The sequence below is a fragment of the Mobula hypostoma genome, chromosome 14 (assembly GCF_963921235.1).
Source record: "Mobula hypostoma chromosome 14, sMobHyp1.1, whole genome shotgun sequence".
Lineage (NCBI taxonomy): Eukaryota > Metazoa > Chordata > Chondrichthyes > Myliobatiformes > Myliobatidae > Mobula > Mobula hypostoma.
Window position 1 is genome coordinate 4735920 of NC_086110.1, and position 21609 is coordinate 4757528.

The window sequence follows — 21609 nt, forward strand, 5'->3', positions numbered from 1 at the left end:
TGAAGTACGTTAACACTCAGGTTTCTGTGTTTTTGAAGTTTTTTGTTTTAACCACTTTCTTTCCCTTTGTAGCAATTGGTCGCTGAAGGGATTGTGCAGGTGCATTGTTTCTACAATTATAAAGCTCATTTTTACCACAGTATGGTGTGTCTCTTTAGATGGGGATTACCACTTTGTTCACAGTCAACAAACACGAAATGTCTACTGACCTTGCTTTTGTGGTACTTGTGCATTCTTGTTTCTACACCTGTGTACTTAAAGGCTCACTACTACTTACTGCTGTAAACGGCTGAACAGCATAGTTTTGCTGGTGTGTAAGCTTTTTATATTTTATTATGAAATAGTAGTGAAATTTAGGTTGAGAATCCAGGTGATCAAGATGGTTAAAAGTTTACATCCAGAAAATGGAGCAAAGGGAATTCTGATGAAAGTCACTGACCTGAAATGTTAGTTTCCCCTGCCCCCCATCCCCAGATATTGTCTGACTTGCTGCACAGTTTATTCTAAATTTCCAGCAGTTCCAGTTTTGGCATGTACCACACCAAAGGCATTATCTACTGCCACCAGCTGCTGCCCTTGAGCAAAGTCCTTAACCCTGGAACCTAATACAACCTTCAGGACTTCTTCATGGTTGATTTAAAAATAAACTCTTTACCCTTTCTTTTCACTCCCCAACTTGACCAAGCTGCTATGCCATTAGTATGTTTTCCATTGAGTTGTTTTCCCTCACCAAGTCCTCCTATGCATTAGACTCAGCCAAAACTTGCTATCTCCATCTCCTTCCAACCTATATTGTTTTACCTCTGATTATTTCTCTGTTGGATGTGACTGCTGTATCTATTGAACTTCCCATGTTACTCTCCCCTTTCCTATCCAGCCAATACTTGGTAATTATGAGTTTAGTCATCTCCTTAGATGATGATGCAGTCCAGCAGAATGTAAGGGTTTTTCTTTGTGTTTGCATTTAATCTAAACTTCTAAAAGTTTTTTAAAATGTAATCTTCTCTTAAAAACACAACTTCACTTGAATTCAAGGCGATACTTAAAAACTTACTTACCTGATCTTATCTGACCACTAAGTAGTAACTTGCATTGCTGACCAAACCACCATTGTAATTACTGCTCATTACAGCTGCCTATTTAATTAACCATTAAAGAAGTTTGTCTAACAACAAACTACAAAGAGCTAAAGTTGAACTTCATGAATTCTAAATGCTAATGAAATTTTTAGAATGAAAATTATTTTCACCTTAAAAAATTAAATGTAAATAATGGATTGAGATTTAAAACATTTCATTTCAGACTCTCAATTCCTCACAAGACATGCTCCATTTCTTTAAGGGAGTCCAAGGGTACAGAATTGGTAGTATTGAGTAGCAAGGCAACTCTTAATGAGATTACAAACATCACCTAGTTCACTTGGTTTTATAACTCGTGTTTTGAACTTGGTGAACAAATGTGACAAGATATATTTTTCCACAGAGAAAGAATGTTTTCTGTTGAATCCTTCACCTTGGCATTCACAACATATTAGTCCTCAGTTGCTGTTACCATTACTCCGTGAGCTGTAGCAACCGATGCAAAATCATTTTCTGTGCGTATCGGACCTGCAGAGAATCGCGTTCCCGTTTACTAAGCTGATGGTATTTCTCCACGTCAGCCAACATGGCTTCCTCCTCCTTTAGACCGGAGCTGTAAGATTTTAGCCTCATTCTCACAGTGTTGTGTAGAAGTTGCTTCCAGGCAGACTTCAGGCTGGGGATCACAGAATTGGTAAGACCGGAAATATCATCTTCCTCTTCCTCCTCCCACCCATCATTCGCTTTGTATTCTTCAAATTCTTCCACTGACATACTCAAAACCTGGTTATTTGTGATGACAGAATAGTACTAATGAGTCGAGGCTGTTAGCGCAGTAGAGAACAATTGAAACATCACTATGTAATCAAAATTAAAATCTGCAACTCCCATACCTTCATAGACAAGATCAGATGAGGTGCTTACTGCCAGCCTGTCCAAATAATTTCATTCCTACTACATTTGAATCTTTTTATTATTTATTCATTTATTGAGATACAGTGAACTGGCCCTTCAAGCCAGGCTGCCCAGCCATCGCTCTATTTGATCCTGGGACAATTTACAATGATCAATTAACCTTCCAACTGGTACCTCTTTGGACTGTGGGAGAAACCCAAGCGGTCACAGGGAGAACACACAACTTCCTTACAGGCAGTGGCACAAATTGAACCAATGCGGTCACAGGTACTGTAAGACCACTCTATCCAAATTGTAAAAGTAACTGAATCTGCTTTCAACATCCTTTCAGACTGTCCTTTCCAGAATATAACACCAACATAAAAGTGTTTCTTGCCTCTGGTTCTTTTGCCAATGACCTTGCTTCCTCTACTCAAGGTTCCCTTCCTTAAGCAATAGAGAAACCATCAGTACTCTCCATGCTTCTGAACATCTACATCAAGTCCTTTCAACCCAACATCTCTAAAATAAATATACCATAGAACAGTATCTAGAAAATATAGTTAATACACTATTACAGCTGTGTGTACAGAATTCCAGATAAGGTACACAGCTTGGGTGTCTAACAGCAGTCAGTCCTCACCTTAAGGGTACTGTAAAGTTCCTCCTCTGTTAGGACTCCATCCTGCCCGATAACAAAATCCCCTTCTTCTCTGACTATTTCCAACTCGGTCAAGAATTCCCACTTTTCAGCCAGCAACCTTCTCTCCTCTTCTGTCTTTGTAGCTTAAAACACAAACAACAATCCAGTCACATCTCTTCTCCACGGCAGTTTCCTAAATCGTGCTGGAGCTGGATGCTTTGCTCCACAACCAACCTTGCAAGGCAGCCTCATACACAGTCAGCATTCGGATGTCCAGGGCTTCATGTGTGTTGCTGGGATAGGGTTCGGTAAATCCATACATGTGCAGGAGCTGCCAGTTGGCAAGCTGGCCGTATGTGTTAAATATCTCTTCACCTCCACTGATCTTCTTGATAGAGACCATTTTCAAACACTCCTGTGAATGCGCACAGAAAACATATCATTACTCATATTGAGCATATACAGTGGCATGCCTGATCAAAATTTGGGCACCCCTGGTCAAAATTTCTGTTACCGTGAATAGCTAAGCGAGTAAAAGATGAACTGATTTCCAAAAGGCAGAAAGTTAACGGGTAACACATTTCTTTAATATTTTAAGCAAGAAAACTTTTTTATTTCCATCTTTAGTTTCAAAATAACAAAAAAGGAAAAGGGCCTAAAGCAAAAAGTTCTATTTTAACTTCTTCAGTCCACACGACTTGTTTTCAAAATGCATCAGGCTTGTATCGATGTTCCTTTGAACCTTTTGAATAGAACTTTTTGGCCGCAATGAGCAAAGGTATGTTTGGAGAAAAAAGGGTGCAGAATTTCATGAAAAGAACCCCTCTCCAACTGTTAAGCACAGGGGTGGATCAATCATGCTTTGGTCTTGCATTGCAGCCAGTGGCACGGGGAACATTTATTGGTAGAGGGAAGAATGAATTCAATTAAATACCAGCAAATTCTGGGAGCAAACATCACACCATCGGTTAAAAAAAAGCTGAAGATGAAAAGAGGATGGCTTCTACAACGGGATAATGACCTAAACACACCTCAAAATCCACAATGGCCTACCTCAAGAGGCACAAGCTGAAGCTTTTGCCATGGCCCTCACAGTCCCTCAACCTGAACAACATCGAAAATCTGTGGATAGACCTCAAAAGAGCAGTGCATGCAAGATGGCCCAAGAATCTCACAGCACTAGAAGCCTTTTGCAAGGAAGAACGGGCAAAAATCCCCTAAACAAGAATTGAAAGACTCTCAGCTGGCTACAGAAAGCATTTACAAGCTGTGATACTTGCCAAAGGGGGTGTTACTAAGTACTGCCATGCAGGGTGCCCAAACTTTTGCTTCCGGCCCTTTTCCCTTTTTGTTATTTTGAAACTGTAAAGGATGAAAATAAAGAAGTTTTCTTGTTTAAAATATTAAAGAAATGTGTCATCTTTAACTTTCTGCCTTTTGGAAATCAGTTATCTAGTACTTGCCTAGCTATTCACAGTAACAGAAATTTTGACCAGTGGTGTCCAAACTTTTGCATGCCACTGTACAATCCACTCCAAGTACCTTCATTCCCCAATGGACTCAACTCCCAACTCTATCTCCTCATACCCACTCACCGGTGTAAATTCCAAGTTAGCATTGTGGTTGGCTATGTGGTTCAACATGTCAGCCATAGGAACCATCATGGGAGGATTTGGAGTTTCGTCTTCATCATCATCATCTTCCTCAGAGGGCTCCTGGAAACTGGAAATAAAGCCCAATCTGAGTCCTACTATGTCTCAGCAACTTGACCCACAGTAAGAGGTGCTGGTCTGGGACAGAAATTCCTCAGTGTAAGCTATTCAACTAACACAGTGCCAAGCTGCAGATACACAAACTATCAGCATTCACTAAGGCATATGGGACTGCAGAAATGGTAGTCACATTTTGAATAATATTCCATACTGCAGCCAGTGCTGCAATCTCCGCTTCTATAACTTTGCCCTGCTCTGCTACATAGAAAACCTGCAGCACAATACAGGCACTTCAGCCCACAAAGCTGTGCCGAACATGTCCTTCCCTTAAAAATTACCTAGGATTACCCTTAGCCCTCTATTTTTCTGAGATCCAGGTACGTATCCAGGAGTCTCTTAAAAGACCCTATCGTATCCGCCTCCACCACCATCGCCAGCAGCCCATTCCACACACTTGCCACTCTCTGCGGAAAAAACTTAACCCCTGACATCTCCTCTGTACCTACTTCCAAGCACCTTAAAACTGTGCCCTCTCATGCCAGCCATTTCAGCCCTAGGAAAAATCCTCTGACTCTCCACAGGATCAATGCCTCTCATCATCTTATACACCTCTGTCAGGTCACCTCTCATCCTCTGTCACTCCAAGGAAAAAAGACCCAAGTTCACTCAACCTAATCTCATAAGGCATGCTCCCCAATCCAGGCAACATCCTTGAAAATCTCCCCTGCACCCTTCTATGGTTTCCACATCCTTCCGGTAATGAGGTGACCAGAACTGAGCACAGTACTCCAAGTGGGGTCTGACCAGGGTCCTATATAGCTGCAACATTACCTCTCTGCTCCTAAACTCAGTCCCACGATTGACGAAGGCCAATACACTGTATGGCTTCTAAACCACAAAGTCAACCTGCACAGCAGCTTTGAGTGTCCTATGGACTTGGGCCCCAAGATCCCTCTGATCCTCCACACTGCCAAGAGTCTTGCCATTAATACTATATTCTGCCATCATATTTGACCTACCAAAATGAACCAACTCACACTTTTCTGGGTTGAACTCCATCAGCCACTTCTCAGCCCAGTTTTGCATCCTATCAATGTCCCGCTGTAACCTCTGACAGCCCTCCACACTATCCACAACACCCCCAACCTTTGTGTCATCAGCAAATTTACTAACCCATCCCTCCACTTCCTCATCCAGGTCATTTATAAAAATCACAAAGAGTAGGGGTCCCAGAACAGATCCCTGAGGCACACCACTGTTCATCAACCTCCATGCACGATATGACCCATCTACAACCACTCTTTGCCTTCTGTGGGCAAGCCAGTTCTGCATCCACAAAGCAATGTCCCCTTGGATCCCATGCCTCCTTACTTTCTCAATAAGCCGTGCATGGGGTACCTTATCAAATGCCTTGCTGAAATCCGTAAACACTACATCTACTGCTGTGCCATCATCATTGTGTTTAGCCACATCCTCAAAAAATCCAATAAGGCTCATAAGGCACGACCTTCCTTTGACAAGGCCATGCTGACTATTCCTAATCATATTATGCCTCTCAAAATGTTCATAAATCCTGCCTCTCAGGACCTTCTCCATCAACTTACCAACCACTGAAGTAAGACTCATTGGTCTATAATTTCCTGGGCTATCTCTACTCCCTTTCTTGAATAATGGAACAACATCCGCAACCCTCCAATCCTCTGGAACCTTTCCCATTCCCACTGATGATGCAAAGATCATTGCCAGAGGTTCAGCAATCTCCTCCCTTGCCTCCCACAGTAGCCTGGGGTACATCTCGTCTTGTCCCGGTGACATATCCAACTCGATGCTTTCCAAATGTTCCAGCACATCCTCTTTCTTAATATCTACATGCTCAAGCTTTTCAGTCTGCTGTAAGTCATCCCTACAATTGCCAAGATCTTTCTCCGTAGTGAATACTGAGGCAACGTACTCATTAAGTACCTCTGCTATCTGCTCCGGTTCCATACACACTTTTCCACTGTCACACTTGATTGGTCCTTCTCTCTCGCATCTTATCCTCTTGCTCTTCACATATTTGAAGAACGTCTTGGGGTTTTCCCTAATCCCGTCTACCAAGGCCTTCTCATGGCCCCTTCCGGCTCTCCTAATTTCTTTCTTAAGCTCCTTCCTGCTAGCCTTATAATATTCTAGATCTCCAGTTTTTTTAACCTTTCGTAAGCTCTTCTTTTCTTCTTGTCTAGATTTACAAAAGCCTTTGTACACCACAGTTCCTGTACCCTACCATCCTTTCCCTGTCTCATTGGAACATACCAATGCAGAACTCCATGCAAGTATCCCCTGAACATTTGCCACATTTCTTCTGTACATTTCCCTGAGAACATCTGGAGACCAGGAACATTAACCTATTTTGCTGTTCACAGATGCTGGATATTTTCTGCATTTCTATTTTTTGTAATTATTGCAGTAAAGGCACTGATCCCAATGGCTGGAGCTTCAGGAAGAGTTATGGAGACTGTACTCTGACCCTCAGTCCTTGTTTGCTGCCCTTCCTTAGGCAATGAGTATTTTGAGTTTGGGAAACATTTATAATATATCTCAGATTGCCACTATTTACTCTGAGCAAGTCTGGCAGGCCAGTTGATTAAGGCTCTTAAAAAACATGTCCCCAAGCTGGACACACAATCTTTGCATGAACATTTTCTTAATCAAAGGCAAAGCCGGCATTTCTATCCAATCCTTACAGTGGTGACTGGTTGGAGACCGACAGCCTTGCTCACTGACTGCTCGTTCTCTTCTAAGCTACGAATGTAAGGCAGCTCTTCAGACCAACTAACCAACGTGTGAGGGACAGTTCTTAGCAGGGATGGCTGGAGAGCAGTCTCCTCTCTGAAGCACACAGGAGACCGTGACGGCTGGCCCTTCACCTGTAAGCCATAACAAATGCCACCAGCTTCTTGTAAAGCTCCAGGGTGTGTACATGTGGGTCGAAGATGTCAGGGTGACATTTCATAAAAGGCAGCACTATGCTGTTGTACTCTTCTTCAATGTTTATCAAGTCTTTCTCGACTGCCAGTGCCACGCCTGTGCCGAGCAGAAGCAGATTCCTCTCCTCCTCAGACCTGTAGAAACAAATAAAACACAACACACATTACACACCTCTGGTCCTCCCCTCAAGGACCCCGACATCCACTGGGAAACAGGTGGGCCTGTCCCTACACTTGTATAGTTTTCAATGTTGAATCAAAGCAGTGAATGTCAACAGGAAGTAGGGTTCCCACTTTATCCAGATTTCTATCTCCACTCCTGGCACAACTTTCCCGAACAACAATATTCTACCAGATTTTGCACAAACCCCAAACACAAGCCCAAAAGTAGCTCGCGCATAACTCTGCACTAAGTCAAGGGGACGACAATATTAGTAAAGAAACATGGTGCTTTCCTGAATCACCACGAAACCAAAGGCGGCGGGTGCACTACTGTGAGGGCATGTTTCTTTGGGACCTCTGCCTTCCCACCCCCCTCGACCCTTACCAAAACATGGGGTGGTGCAGGGTGCTGAAGCCAGGCCAGAGAGAGAAATAAGGCCTCCAGTGGGACTTGCTGCTTGTGATCTCGAACATCATGGCAAGCAGCAGAGGCACCCAGCCCGACCGGCTCTCCAGCGCTGCCTCTTCTAAAAACAGACCCAACAATTAAACACTGGCAGTAGCTCTCCACAGGACCGACAACCTCATCTTTCCAAAGATCAAAGTATCTATACTGTATTCAATCTTCAGATCAATCTTTTTACAGGCAGCCACAAAACAAAGCAACCCAATGGGACCCACTAAAAAAAGACCGTCAAACACCAACCGTGCAAACAATAAAAAGTAAGCAAACAACATTCAGAAATGAAATTCACAAAAGTGAGTTCACAGCCACAAAGCCTGTCATCACTACAGGCTGTCTGCGAGCCCGTTACCTGTGCAGATGACAGCCTCAGTTTAGTACAGAGATGGGTCAGGTTGAACAGCAAGGTGAATGTATGCCCGCCCCTCACTTCTGGCCCTGACACCCTGATCTTTTCAGTCTGGCCTGGTGTTTGAGTCGGCCAAACATCAGCTCATTCCTTACTGTCAGACACAGGCCCTGCTGCTTTGATACTCTCTCAGGCCCAGGGCCCACCATCTCAATTTGGCCCATACCTGACCTTTCCAATCTAGCCCAGCACTAACTCGGTCAAACATCAACTCATTCCATGCTCTTGAGCTCAGGCCCCAGCACCTTGACCCTGCCTTGCCTCAGATCTGCCACTTCGAATTGACTCCAAGTGCATTCATTCCATCAACAGCCAAACGCTGCATCATTCCTCACTTTCAGGCCTGGGCCCCACTGCCTTGATTCAGTGCCACACCACAACCATCCTGCACCTTTGAGACTCCAGTTCACCCTGTAACAATGCTGGGTCGTACCGGCAGTTCAAAAGAGAAGTTACAGTCTATTGTTTGTAGTGATCGTTTCCCAGAAAGATGTGAGTAATAAAGCAGTTAGTTGTTTTGTTTGCTACCCGTAAGGCATCACTGTGTTTCACCAGCGCCATCACCAGGATGCTGGATTTCAGACACAATTACTTCAGGAGCCCTGGATACATTTGAAAAAATATATTTTCTTCTTGGTTGGGTTTAGCAAATCTTTGTGAATCCATTGGACGTGGGGGGGGGGGGAGGAGGGTCAAAGCCCAATGTCTGCAGGGCTGGTTCTGAGTCTGCTGGAGACCTGCCCTGGGGTTAAAAAAAACTGTATGTGCATGGGTGGGAGGGAGGCAGAGGCAAGGGGCTTGTTTTGCTCTTGTGTTCTGTGGTGGGCTTGCTATGTTAGTGCCAGAATGAGTGACACTTACGTTCTGTGGTGGGCTTGCTATGTTAGCGTTGGAATGAGTGACACTTACGTTCTGCGGTAAGCTTGCTATGTTAGCGTTGGAATGAGTGACACTTACGTTCTGCGGTGGGCTTGCTATGTTAGCGTTGGAATGAGTGACACTTACGTTCTGCGGTAAGCTTGCTATGTTAGCGTTGGAATGAGTGACACTTACGTTCTGCGGTGGGCTTGCTATGTTAGCGTTGGAATGAGTGACACTTACGTTCTGCGGTGGGCTTGCTATGTTAGCGTTGGAATGAGTGACACTTACGTTCTGCGGTAAGCTTGCTATGTTAGCGTTGGAATGAGTGACACTTACGTTCTGCGGTGGGCTTGCTATGTTAGCGTTGGAATGAGTGACACGTTCTGCGGTGGGCTTGCTATGTTAGCGTTGGAATGAGTGACACTTACGTTCTGCGGTGGGCTTGCTATGTTAGCGTTGGAATGAGTGACACTTACGTTCTGCGGTGGGCTTGCTATGTTAGCGTTGGAATGAGTGACACTTACGTTCTGCGGTGGGCTTGCTATGTTAGCGTTGGAATGAGTGACACTTACGTTCTGCGGTAAGCTTGCTATGTTAGCGTTGGAATGAGTGACACTTACGTTCTGCGGTGGGCTTGCTATGTTAGCGTTGGAATGAGTGACACTTACGTTCTGCGGTGGGCTTGCTATGTTAGCGTTGGAATGAGTGACACTTACGTTCTGCGGTGGGCTTGCTATGTTAGCGTTGGAATGAGTGACACTTACGTTCTGCGGTGGGCTTGCTATGTTAGCGTTGGAATGAGTGACACTTACGTTCTGCGGTGGGCTTGCTATGTTAGCGTTGGAATGAGTGACACTTACGTTCTGCGGTGAGCTTGCTATGTTAGCGTTGGAATGAGTGACACTTACGTTCTGCGGTGGGCTTGCTATGTTAGCGTCGGAATGAGCAGTGACACTTGTGGGTTTCCCCCAGCACACACCAGAGTGTGTTGGTTGTTTCACTGTATGTTTTGAAGTACATGTAATAAATAAATTGAATAAAACAAAGTGATAATTTATGTAAACAAGGTTCACTCATAAATAAGAGCGGAGAAATCTGATTTGATGAACTTATTCAGTGGAGTGCTTAGTCACACAGATAAGACAAAAAGTGATGAAGATGGTATCATTGCTCTCAGTACAGGTGTTGGGACCTCATAATATAATTGTATGACCACACCTGGAATACTCTATTCAGCACACTACGAGAAAGATGTGAGAAGGTGCAGAAAAGATTCACAGGAATCTTGAAGGGCTTGGATAACAAGGATAAGAGATCAAGGGATGATCTTTAGAGCTTATAAAATCATGAGGGGCACAAGTAAGGTGAATGACCATGGCAGGAGTAAAGACCATAAGACGATAAGACAAAGGAGCAGAAGTCGGCCATTCGGCCCATCGAGTCTGCTCTGCCATTTTATCATGAGCTGATCCATTCTCCCATTTAGTCCCACTCCCCCGCCTTCTCACCACAACCTTTGATGCCCTGGCTACTCAGATACCTATCAATCTCTGCCTTAAATACGCCCAATGACTTGGCCTCCACTGCTGCCCACGTCAACAAATTCCATAGATTCACCACCCTCTGGCTAAAAAAAATTTCTTCGCATTTCTGTTCTGAATGGGTGCCCTTCGATCCTTAAGTCATGCCCTCTTGTACTAGACTCCCCCATCATGGGAAACGGCTTTGCTACAACCACTCTGTCCATGCCTTTCAACATTCGAAATGTTTCTGTGAGGTCTCCCCTCATTCTAAACTCCAAGGAATACAGTCCAAGAGCGGACAAACGTTCCTCATATGTTAACCCTCTCAATCTCGGAATCATTCTAGTGAATCTTCTCTGTATCCTCTCCGTCAGCACATCCTTTCTTAAATAAGGAGACCAAAACTGCCCACAGTACTCCAAGTGAGGTCTCACCAGCGCCTTATAGAGCCTCAACATCACAACCCTGCTCCTATACTCTATTCCTCTAGAAATGAATGCCAACATTGCATTCGCCTTCTTCACTACTGACTCAACCTGGACAAATATTAGCAGAAAAAGGGAGGAGTTACACTGATGGATGAAGAATGAGGCTAGTCGAAGAGATCAAACACCACCACTTCCACTCCCTCACTTTGTCTACTACACAGTAGTGGTCCCACAGAATCTCCCAATTATCCTCACCAGCCCCCGACTACAGAAAGTGGAGCAGGAGCTTTCAGGGTGGTGTGGAGAATCTCCGATCACTGGACCTAGTGGAAAGAATAGCCAACCCTTCATGCACCTCCCACCCAACCCACAGAAAAGTCTCTAGGTTCCACAATGGCTTCATCAGTCTCCTCTGAAGTGGGTGCAAGCTGTCCTTAATGCTAAAGGACCATCCAAGGAGAAGCCTACAACAATTTAATCCGCAGAAGTGTGAAGCAATATTTAGTAGCAATGATATACAACATTATCTAAACAATACAATATTAAAGCAAGTGTGGGTGCAAAAACCTGAAAGACCCAGGATAAATCAAGACCATTAAAAAGGCTTGGCTTCATAAACAAAGGCAAAAGCAGAGAACTTGTACTAGTATTTTATCAATCACTGTTTAGTTGAGCTATCTAGACACCACAGGAAGGATTGAGCAGAAAGCTACAAGAATAGCGAAGCAAAGTTTCAAGTCCCATTCGCACGGGCATACATGAGAGACTGGGATTGTGCGACTTAGATCAACAAAATTTCCACCCAATTTACTTCTTCCTTGCCCGGGGTACAGTGGGTAACCATGGTTGGGATGAAAGGTGAGACGACATCAGGCAGCTCACATACCTCTCTTTAGTAAGTCATGGATTGCTGTGGTATGCTGACTGAGTAGTGCTGCCCTGGGGACAGAAAATAACAGTTCTCCTTCTTCAATGTCTTCGTTTGCCACCAGCCCATAATCCTCCACAGTGCCATCCTTACTCAAGTGTACCTGAGGGGGAAGAAAAAATACCTCAATCTGAAATCAGACCAGGGTTGGTATAGTCACAAGAAAAAGTTTGCAAACCCTTTGCAATTACCTGGTTTTCTGCATAAAATGTGGTCTGATCTTCATCTAAGTCACAATAATAAACAAACACAATCTGCCTAAACACAACACAAAAACAATTGTACTTTCCATGTCTTTATTGAACACACTTTTTAATCACTCACAGTTCAGGCTGGAAAAAAAGTATGTGAACTCTTGTATTTAATAACTGCCACCAAAATATTCACAAACCTTTTTGCAACTGTATCTAGGGTCACAGATGCAGAATGCTTGGCAAGATGTACAGTACATGAAGATTCGGGAGTATTTTCAAGTCTGTTATCTTTGATCACACAATATGAAGGAGTGTGGATGTGGAGAAAATCAGTTCACAGAGTTTTCTGGCAAAGTGTGGGATATGCACTAAATCTGTGAGATATTTCAAGGAGCCAGATTAACTGGGCCAAATGACTACTGTTCACACTGACTACCACCATTCTATGTGAAACAATATTATGATGGGTACATAAAGTAGAAAAGGAGCAATTATGAGATTAAAGGAGGGTGGCAGCAGGATGCTCTAAGAGCAGGGAGAATTGCTACAGTGCTAATATATAAAGGTTTCAAAGGTACATTTAATGTCAGAGAAATGTATACAATATACGTTCTGAAATGCTTTTTCTTCGCAAACATCCACAAAAACAGTAGTGTCCCAAAGAATGAATGACAGTTAGAACCAGCTCCTCTCCCTCAGGCTTAAGGACTAATCAACTGAAACCAAACCAGACTATATGCATCTCAGTATCGTACTGAACCAAATAAGTCTATTTCCAACTCTTTTATACCACCTGCATCATAAAGACACAAGTTTACTTGGCCAGAGAGATTCTCCAGCTGATTCCAACACTGGGGCAGATGTGACCACTGGTCTTAGCTCCTTTGTTTCAAAAATTAATCTCAACAGCCACAACTCTCTGCAATAAAGAATTTTAACAGTTCACAGACTGAGAGAACAAATTCATCTCGTTCTTACCCTGAGACCCGTTCCTTTGTGTGTTTATTTATCTGGTAGGTGTATTTACAATGACATATATGTACTTTTGTGAAGCTTGTTCCACCTTCACCATGTGTAATCAGCCCCATCAACACTGTCCAACTAAAGGCCAACACTGCTGAATCAATTCAGCCCGGGCTCTGCGTAACAGTTTTTCAAGCACTTCACTTCAAGAACATACAGCACACTAACAGGTCCTTCGGCCCACCTCATCCCTGCTGCCTCCACGCTGCTCCATTTGCCACTTCAGGCTCATAATCCTCTAAACTGTTCGTACTATCCACATGTCTTCTAAACATTGTAATTCTGTCTGCCTCTACCACCACCTCAACAGCTTATTCATCACTCTCTGTATGAGAAACTTACCCCTCAGATCTCCTTTAAATTTCTCTCCTCTCACCTTAAACCTGTGTCTACTACATTCAGACTCCCCGGCCCTGGGAAAAAGACTATATATCCTATCGATGCCCCTCATAATTTTGTAAACCTACTAAAGCTAGCCCATCCAATCTCCCTGTAAAAATACCCTCCATTCTGCATTACACCCCGGCAAACCTCTTCTACACTCTCTATCACTACTCCCTCCTTCCTGTAACTTGGCGACCAGAACTGGACACACAAATGAACTTTGTAAGTGAAGTTTAGCACAGCCAGTGAAATGACCAGCATTGGCCAATTGCATTATTGCATTATTTTATGAATAAAGTATCTGCTTAGGGAAGGAGTAGGGAGGAAATCTTGTCAGTTGGTTGTACAAAACGCTGCCCTCCCAAGGACTTAGCAGAGTCCCCAGCAAGGAAGTACCTAGTGTTGCAAGGATGAATGAGCAACTGGAAACATCCCAGTTGGTGAAGTCTTGCTTGTCTATACTTTGTAAATTTCCCAACAAAGTAAAGATGATGGCCAGCTCACCTTGGGGCTGAGCTCCAGCCCTGACTGCCTGCACCAGGTCAGAAACTGGCTCAGGGCTTCTTCAGTACCTTGGCCCAGCGCACACTCCACCTGCAGTAAACATCAAAGATTAGAGCAAACGCATACACAGAGCCTCAGACTGGTTCCTAGTTCAGCAGGTATTACCTCTTCCCTCCTGCCCAGTGAGGAGGTAATCAATCCCATGAAAGTATGACCCCAACAACCCCAAGTTTAAAGGAAACAGCCCGAATTTGACCCCATTCTGGGTTACACTAGCCAAGGCATGGGTTCCCATAGACACAAGATTGAAACAGCTGCAGCCCAGGGTTTTAAGATCACAGATGACACAGATCACCTACAGTCCATCTGGAGGGTTGAAAGACTGGATACAGGGAGAGTGCCACCCTTGACTGGGAATAAGGGGATGGAACCATATCAGCTCCAAGCTAGAGACTCCACCTCACAGCGCCAGAGAATCTTAACCTTGGGTGAAATTTGGTTCTCATTGTCACCACATGGATTCTCCCTGGGAGCTCCAGTACATCCCAAAGACTAATGTAAAATGCCCCCAGTCTGTGGGTGAGCGTTTGAATCTGACAGGTGTTGAACGGAATAGGAGAGGGCAGATAAAGTGTAGGATTGCTGTAAATTGGTGAAGCTGGACAGGATTCAAAGGAGGTTCACAAAAAAGGTTCCAGGAACGAATGGCTTGACATATGAAGAGCGTCTGATGGCTCTGGCCCTGTGTATTCACTAAAATTCAGAAGAATAAAGGGTGACTTAATTGAAACCTATTGAATGATAGAAAACATAGAAAATCTACAGCACAATACAGGCCCTTCGACCCACAATGCTGTACCCAACATGTACTCACTTTAGAAATGACCTAGGGTTACCCATAGCCCTCTATTTTTCTAAACTCCATGTACCTATCCAAAAGTCTCTTAAAAGACCCTATCGTATCTGCCTCCACCACCGTCGCTGGCAGCCCATTCCACGCTCTCACCGCTCTCTACATAAAAAGCTTACCCCTGATATCTACTCTGTACCTGCTTCCAAGCACCTTAAAACTGTGCCCTCTCATGCTACCCATTTCAGCCCTAGGAGAAAGCCTCTGACTATCCACACTATCAATGCCTCTCATCATCTTATACACCTCTATCTGGTCACCTCTCATCCTCCGCTGCTCCAATGATGAAAGATCTTGATAAAGTGGATGTGGAGAAGATGTTTCCTATGCTGGGGGAGTCTAAGACCAGAGGACACAGCTTCAGAATAGAGGGGTGTCGTTTTAGAACAGAGATGAGGAGGAATTTCTTTAGCCAGATGGCAGTGAATCTGTGGAATTCTTTACCACAAGCAGCTATGAAGGCCAAAGTCTTTAAGCATATTTAAGGCAGAGATTGATAGATTATTGATTGGTCAGGGCATGAAGGGGTACGGGGAGAAGGCAGGAGACTGGGGCTGAGAGGTAAATTGTATCAGCCACGATGAAATGGCAGAGCAGACCCAACGGGCAAGCTGGCCTGATTCTGTTCCCTACCTTACGGTCTAAATGGGTTGGTGGGCAGCGGAAGGGCCTTGCTCCGTGTTGGATGTGAGGGCCCGTGGGTCCCGAAACTCTCGGAGATGTTATCAAAATTGCGAGATTGACGGATCGGACCGTAGTTCATGTCGGCCTCTTTCAGTTCTCTTTTCTCGTGCCCTCGCCCACTCTTTCTGTTTGCGGATTGACGGGCCGGCGGATTAGAGTCTGGGGCCAAGCGCCTCCCGATACCCTGAATCCCTCACTCCCTCCCTTCCTCCCGGTTTCCACCCTCCATAACCACCCCCTGCCCTCCCTCCTTCCCCCGGCTTCGCAGCGAGGAAAAGCCGGGGTCCGGTCCCACCTTCGGCCTCTTTGCCGCGGACGCCATCTTCTCACTCGCGCCGATCACTTCCGTTTGGAGCGCCAGGTACCGCCCCCTTTCTCCCGACCACTTCCGGATGGACTACATGGTTCCGCCCCCTTAAAGGGCCAGCGCCATGACGCCAACTCACACAAACTGCAGGTCAGGCAGCAGCTCCGCAAATGGATGAACGTCCGATGTTTCGGCCCAAGACCCTTCTTCAGGACCGAAATGGAAGGTATTGGGGGAAGCCAGGTGGGTGGGAATGGTAACGGGCTGGAGAGGAAGGAATTGACAGGAGAGGAGAGTGGACTGTGGGAGAAAGGGAAGGAGGAGGGGACCCAGGGGGAAGTAATTGGAGAGGAAGGAATTGACAGGAGAGGAGAGTGGACTGTGGGAGAAAGGGAAGAGGAAGGGGCCCAGGGGAAAGTAATTGGAGAGGAAGGAATTGACAGGAGAGGAGAGTGGACTGTGGGAGAAAGGGAAGGAGGAGGGGACCCAGGGGGAAGTAATTGGAGAGGAAGGAATTGATAGGAGAGGAGAGTGGACCGTTGGAGAAAGGGAAGGAGGAAGGGGCCCAGGGGAAAGGAATTGGAGAGGAAGGAATCTGATAGGAGAGGAGAGTGGACCGTGGGAGAAAGGGAAGGAGGAAGGGACCCTGGGGAAAGTTATTGGAGAGGAAGAAATTGACAGGAGAGGAGAGTGGACTGTGGGAGAAAGGGAAGGAGGAAGGGGCCCAGGGGAAAGTAATTGGAGAGGAAGGAATTGACAGGAGAGGAGAGTGGACCGTGGGAGAAAGGGAAGGAGGAGGGGACCCAGGGGGAAGTAATTGGAGAGGAAGGAATTGACAGGAGAGGAGAGTGGACCGTGGGAGAAAGGGAAGGAGGAGGGGACCCAGGGGGAAGTAATTGGAGAGGAAGGAATTGACAGGAGAGGAGAGTGGACCGTGGGAGAAAGGGAAGGAGGAAGGGGCCCAGGGGAAAGGAATTGGAGAGGAAGGAATCTGATAGGAGAGGAGAGTGGACCGTGGGAGAAAGGGAAGGAGGAAGGGACCCTGGGGAAAGTAATTGGAGAGGAAGGAATTGACAGGAGAGGAGAGTGGACTGTGGGAGAAAGGGAAGGAGGAAGGGACCCAGGGGAAAGGAACTGGAGAGGAAGGAATTGACAGGAGAGGAGAGTGGACCGTGGGAGAAAGGGAAGGAGGAAGGGGCCCAGGGGAAAGGAATTGGAGAGGAAGGAATCTGATAGGAGAGGAGAGTGGACCGTGGGAGAAAGGGAAGGAGGAAGGGACCCTGGAGAAAGTAATTGGAGAGGAAGGAATTTTCAGGAGAGGAGAGTGGACCGTGGGAGAAAGGGAAGGAGGAAGGGGCCCAGGGGAAAGTAATTGGAGAGGAAGGAATTGACAGGAGAGGAGAGTGGACTGTGGGAGAAAGGGAAGGAGGAGGGGACCCAGGGGGAAGTAATTGGAGAGGAAGGAATTGATAGGAGAGGAGAGTGGACCGTGGGAGAAAGGGAAGGAGGAAGGGGCCCAGGGGAAAGGAATCGGAGAGGAAGGAATTGACAGGAGAGGAGAGTGGACCGTGGGAGAAAGGGAAGGAGGAAGGGACCCAGGGGACAGTAATTGGAGAGGAAGGAATTGACAGGAGAGGAGAGTGGACCGTGGGAGAAAGGGAAGGAGGAGGGGACCCAGGGGGAAGTAATTGGAGAGGAAGGAATTGACAGGAGAGGAGAGTGGACTGTGGGAGAAAGGGAAGAGGAAGGGGCCCAGGGGAAAGGAATCGGAGAGGAAGGAATTGACAGGAGAGGAGAGTGGACTGTGGGAGAAAGGGAAGGAGGAAGGGGCCCAGGGGACAGTAATTGGAGAGGAAGGAATTGACAGGAGAGGAGAGTGGACCGTGGGAGAAAGGGAAGGAGGAGGGGACCCAGGGGGAAGTAATTGGAGAGGAAGGAATTGACAGGAGAGGAGAGTGGACCGTGGGAGAAAGGGAAGGAGGAAGGGGCCCAGGGGAAAGGAATTGGAGAGGAAGGAATTGACAGGAGAGGAGAGTGGACTGTGGGAGAAAGGGAAGGAGGAAGGGGCCCAGGGGACAGTAATTGGAGAGGAAGGAATTGACAGGAGAGGAGAGTGGACCGTGGGAGAAAGGGAAGGAGGAGGGGACCCAGGGGGAAGTAATTGGAGAGGAAGGAATTGACAGGAGAGGAGAGTGGACCGTGGGAGAAAGGGAAGGAGGAGGGGACCCAGGGGGAAGTAATTGGAGAGGAAGGAATTGACAGGAGAGGAGAGTGGACCGTGGGAGAAAGGGAAGGAGGAAGGGGCCCAGGGGAAAGGAATTGGAGAGGAAGGAATCTGATAGGAGAGGAGAGTGGACCGTGGGAGAAAGGGAAGGAGGAAGGGACCCTGGGGAAAGTAATTGGAGAGGAAGGAATTGACAGGAGAGGAGAGTGGACTGTGGGAGAAAGGGAAGGAGGAAGGGACCCAGGGGAAAGGAACTGGAGAGGAAGGAATTGACAGGAGAGGAGAGTGGACCGTGGGAGAAAGGGAAGGAGGAAGGGGCCCAGGGGAAAGGAATTGGAGAGGAAGGAATCTGATAGGAGAGGAGAGTGGACCGTGGGAGAAAGGGAAGGAGGAAGGGACCCTGGAGAAAGTAATTGGAGAGGAAGGAATTTTCAGGAGAGGAGAGTGGACCGTGGGAGAAAGGGAAGGAGGAAGGGACCCAGGGGGAAGGAATTGGAGAGGAAGGAATCTGATAGGAGAGGAGAGTGGACCGTGGGAGAAAGGGAAGGAGGAAAGGACCCAAGGACCCAGGGGAAAGTAATTGGCAGGTGAGAAGAAGTGAAGGGCCGGAGTGGGGAATAGAAGAGGGAGGGGGAGAAAAATGTGTTTACTGGAAGGACAAATGGATGTTCATGCCACCAGGTTGGAGTGTACCCAGACAGAATATGTTGTTGGGTGACCTCATCCTGGAACAAGTGGAGGCCATGGACCGACATGTTGGAATGGGAATGGAAATCGGTTTGGACACCGCTGTTGGCCAATGGAGCGGAGCTATTTAACAACGCGTTTCCCCAATTTACGGCCGGATCTCCTATATAGAGGCCTTTACATTGTTTATGGCTCTATAAGTCGTAACTTTATGACTACAATTGTGTAACTTTATATCTGTCTGTAGCTATATAAATTCAGAATCACTGGCATATGTCGTGAAATGTGTTGCTTGCTACCTTTATAACCACAATAATGGCGCTATAACTTTGATTTTCCGACTCTGTAACTTTAAGTACGGCTCTATGAGAGAAATTTACAAACAACTAGGGAGGCGTCGACCTAGGAAGGGGTCAGCTTTAGCCCACCATATCCTGAAAATTATAGGCAAGTGTAGTGTGGGCAGACCACTGGGTGATCCAGCTAATTTTCTGCAAGGTCACAGAGTTCAGGTTTAGATTTACCGAGGTAGGTAGAGGTCCCCGTTCATTCATTTATTTACCTCAGGAGACAAACTATTCACCGATATCTGATGTAAACCCACAGCGACCTTGACTACATCTCCCATCCCCGTCACCTGTTAGGACACCATCCATTTCTCTCTGTCCCTGCTACATCCCGCTGACTTCTCAAACGCTCCCCTTGCTCAGGAAACATATCTAACCCCCACCATGTCTGATGGAGCTGACATTCGCATCTCCCCTATCTCCCGCACCTGTATTCTCACCACGCCCTCTCCCCGAGCAGAGCAGAAAAAGTGCTTCCCTGGCCCTCAGCTCAGTACAATTTCGGTGGTATAAATAGGGCAAAGGCAAGCGGGCTTTTTCCAGAGTTTGGAGGAGACTACAACCAGAGGTCACGGGTTAGGGGTGAAAGGTGAAATATTCACGGGGAACCTGTGGCGGAACTCCTTCACTCAAGGGGTTGCCCATCACTGAAGAATGACTCATTGGTCTGTCATTCCCAGGGTTATCGCTAATCTCTGAACAGTAACTCCGTACCCGAGGGCATGTCTCATGAAGATCTTTGAGCGAGCTAGGGCTTTCACTCTACACAAAGAGCAGTGAGTGCAGGGCGCCAGGGGTGTTGGTAGAGGCAGATACATTAGGGCCAATTAAGAAACTCTCAGATAGGCACGTGGATGATGGAAAATGGACAGCTACGTAGGAGGGAAGGGTTAGACTATTATTAGAGTAGATTAAGAGTTCTACACAACATCATGGGCTGTAGGACCTGCATTGCGCTGTAGTACCTTGAAAAAGTATTCAGCCTAAACCCTTTGCTCCCATAAATGAGAATTTAACTGAGATGTTTTATGTGTGAATCACACACTCCTTTTTTCACAGTAGAGCCTAAATACGGAAAACTGTAAAGCATGAAAAACTAAAAAAATCAAAACCTGAAATGTCAACAGTTCAAAAGTGTTCATCCCTGTTTGCTCAGTACTTTGTTGGACCACCTCTCGCAGCTATTACAGCCAGTAGTCTTTTTGGATAAGCTTTGCATAACGTGATGGAGCAAGATTTGCCCATTCCTTCTACAAAATTGCTCAAGCTGTGCCTGGTTAGTTGGGAAATGGCGGTGGGCAGCAATCATGAGGCCTTGCCAGAGAAGTTTAATTGGGTTAAGGTCAGGACTCTGACTAGGCCACTCAAACACATCAATTTTCTTCATTAGAAGCCACTCCATGGTTACCGTGGCAGTGTGCTTTGGATCATCCTGCTGAAGGACAAACTTCCTCTACAGTTTAAACTTTCTGGCAGATTTTTATAAAGAACATAGAAATCTACACACGACAGGTCCTTCGGCCCACAATGTTGTGCTGACCATGTAACCTACTCTAGAAACTGCCCAGAATTTCCCTACCACATAGCCCTCCATTTTCCTGAGCTCCATGTACCTATGTAACAGGCTCTTAAAAGACCCTATTGTATCCGCTTCCACCATTACTGCTGGCAGTGCATTCCACATACCCACCACTCTGTGCGAAAAACTTACCCAACATCCCCTTGGTACCCATTTCCGAGCACCTTAAACTATGAACCCCCCCCCCACCCCCCAATATTTGCTATTTCAGCCCTGGGAAAAAGACTCTGACTATCCACACGATCAATGCCCCTCATCATCTCATACACCTCTATCAGGTCACCTCTCATCCTTTGTTGCTCCAAGGAAAAAAGGCTATGTACAACTCAATCTATTCTCATAAGGTATGCCCTCCAATCCAAACATCATCCTTGTAGATCTTCTCTGCCTTCTCTCTAGTTTCCACATCCTTCCTGTAGTGAGGTGACCAGAACTGAACATAGTACTCCAAGGGGGGGTCTGACCAAGGTCTTAGATATTCATCCAGGATCACCCTGTATTGAGCAGCATTCCCATCAACCCTGACCAGATTTCCAGGTCCCTACTGCTGAAAAGCATCCTCATAGCATGATGCTATCTTTACCATACTCCACCGTTCGGGATGCTGTAGAAATTATGAAGGTGCTGGAAATCTTCAGCAAGGCTGGAAGAACTCGGCAAGTCAAGTGGCGTCTGTGGAGAGAAAGTCGACACCTGGG

The 21609-nt window shown here is 46.1% G+C and overlaps 1 protein-coding gene across 1 annotated transcript; it reads right to left on the reverse strand.

Annotated features, from left to right (window-relative positions):
- Positions 1-1290: 1290 nt before the first annotated feature.
- Positions 1291-16126, reverse strand: setd6 (SET domain containing 6, protein lysine methyltransferase). The gene is made up of 9 exons (XM_063066605.1): positions 16063-16126; positions 14174-14263; positions 12027-12171; positions 7842-7983; positions 7235-7429; positions 4212-4338; positions 2851-3031; positions 2617-2759; positions 1291-1862 (listed from the first exon to the last, which is right to left on the reverse strand). The coding sequence occupies exons 1-9, from the start codon at positions 16087-16089 to the stop codon at positions 1554-1556; spliced, it is 1359 nt and encodes a 452-aa protein (XP_062922675.1). The 5' UTR covers positions 16090-16126; the 3' UTR covers positions 1291-1553.
- Positions 16127-21609: the final 5483 nt, after the last annotated feature.

What these genes read in the sequence shown, in the direction of transcription:
- setd6 (XM_063066605.1), bottom strand. Translation starts at nt 16,089, where the DNA reads ATGGCGTCCGCGGCAAAGAGGCCGAAG. An exon ending in GCATTTGTTATGGCTTACAG is followed by an intron (nt 4,339 to 7,234) that starts GTGAAGGGCCAG and finishes CTTTATTTCCAG; the next exon opens with TTTCCAGGAGCCCTCTGAGG. An exon ending in GTATGAGGCTGCCTTGCAAG is followed by an intron (nt 2,760 to 2,850) that starts GTTGGTTGTGGA and finishes TTGTGTTTTAAG; the next exon opens with CTACAAAGACAGAAGAGGAG.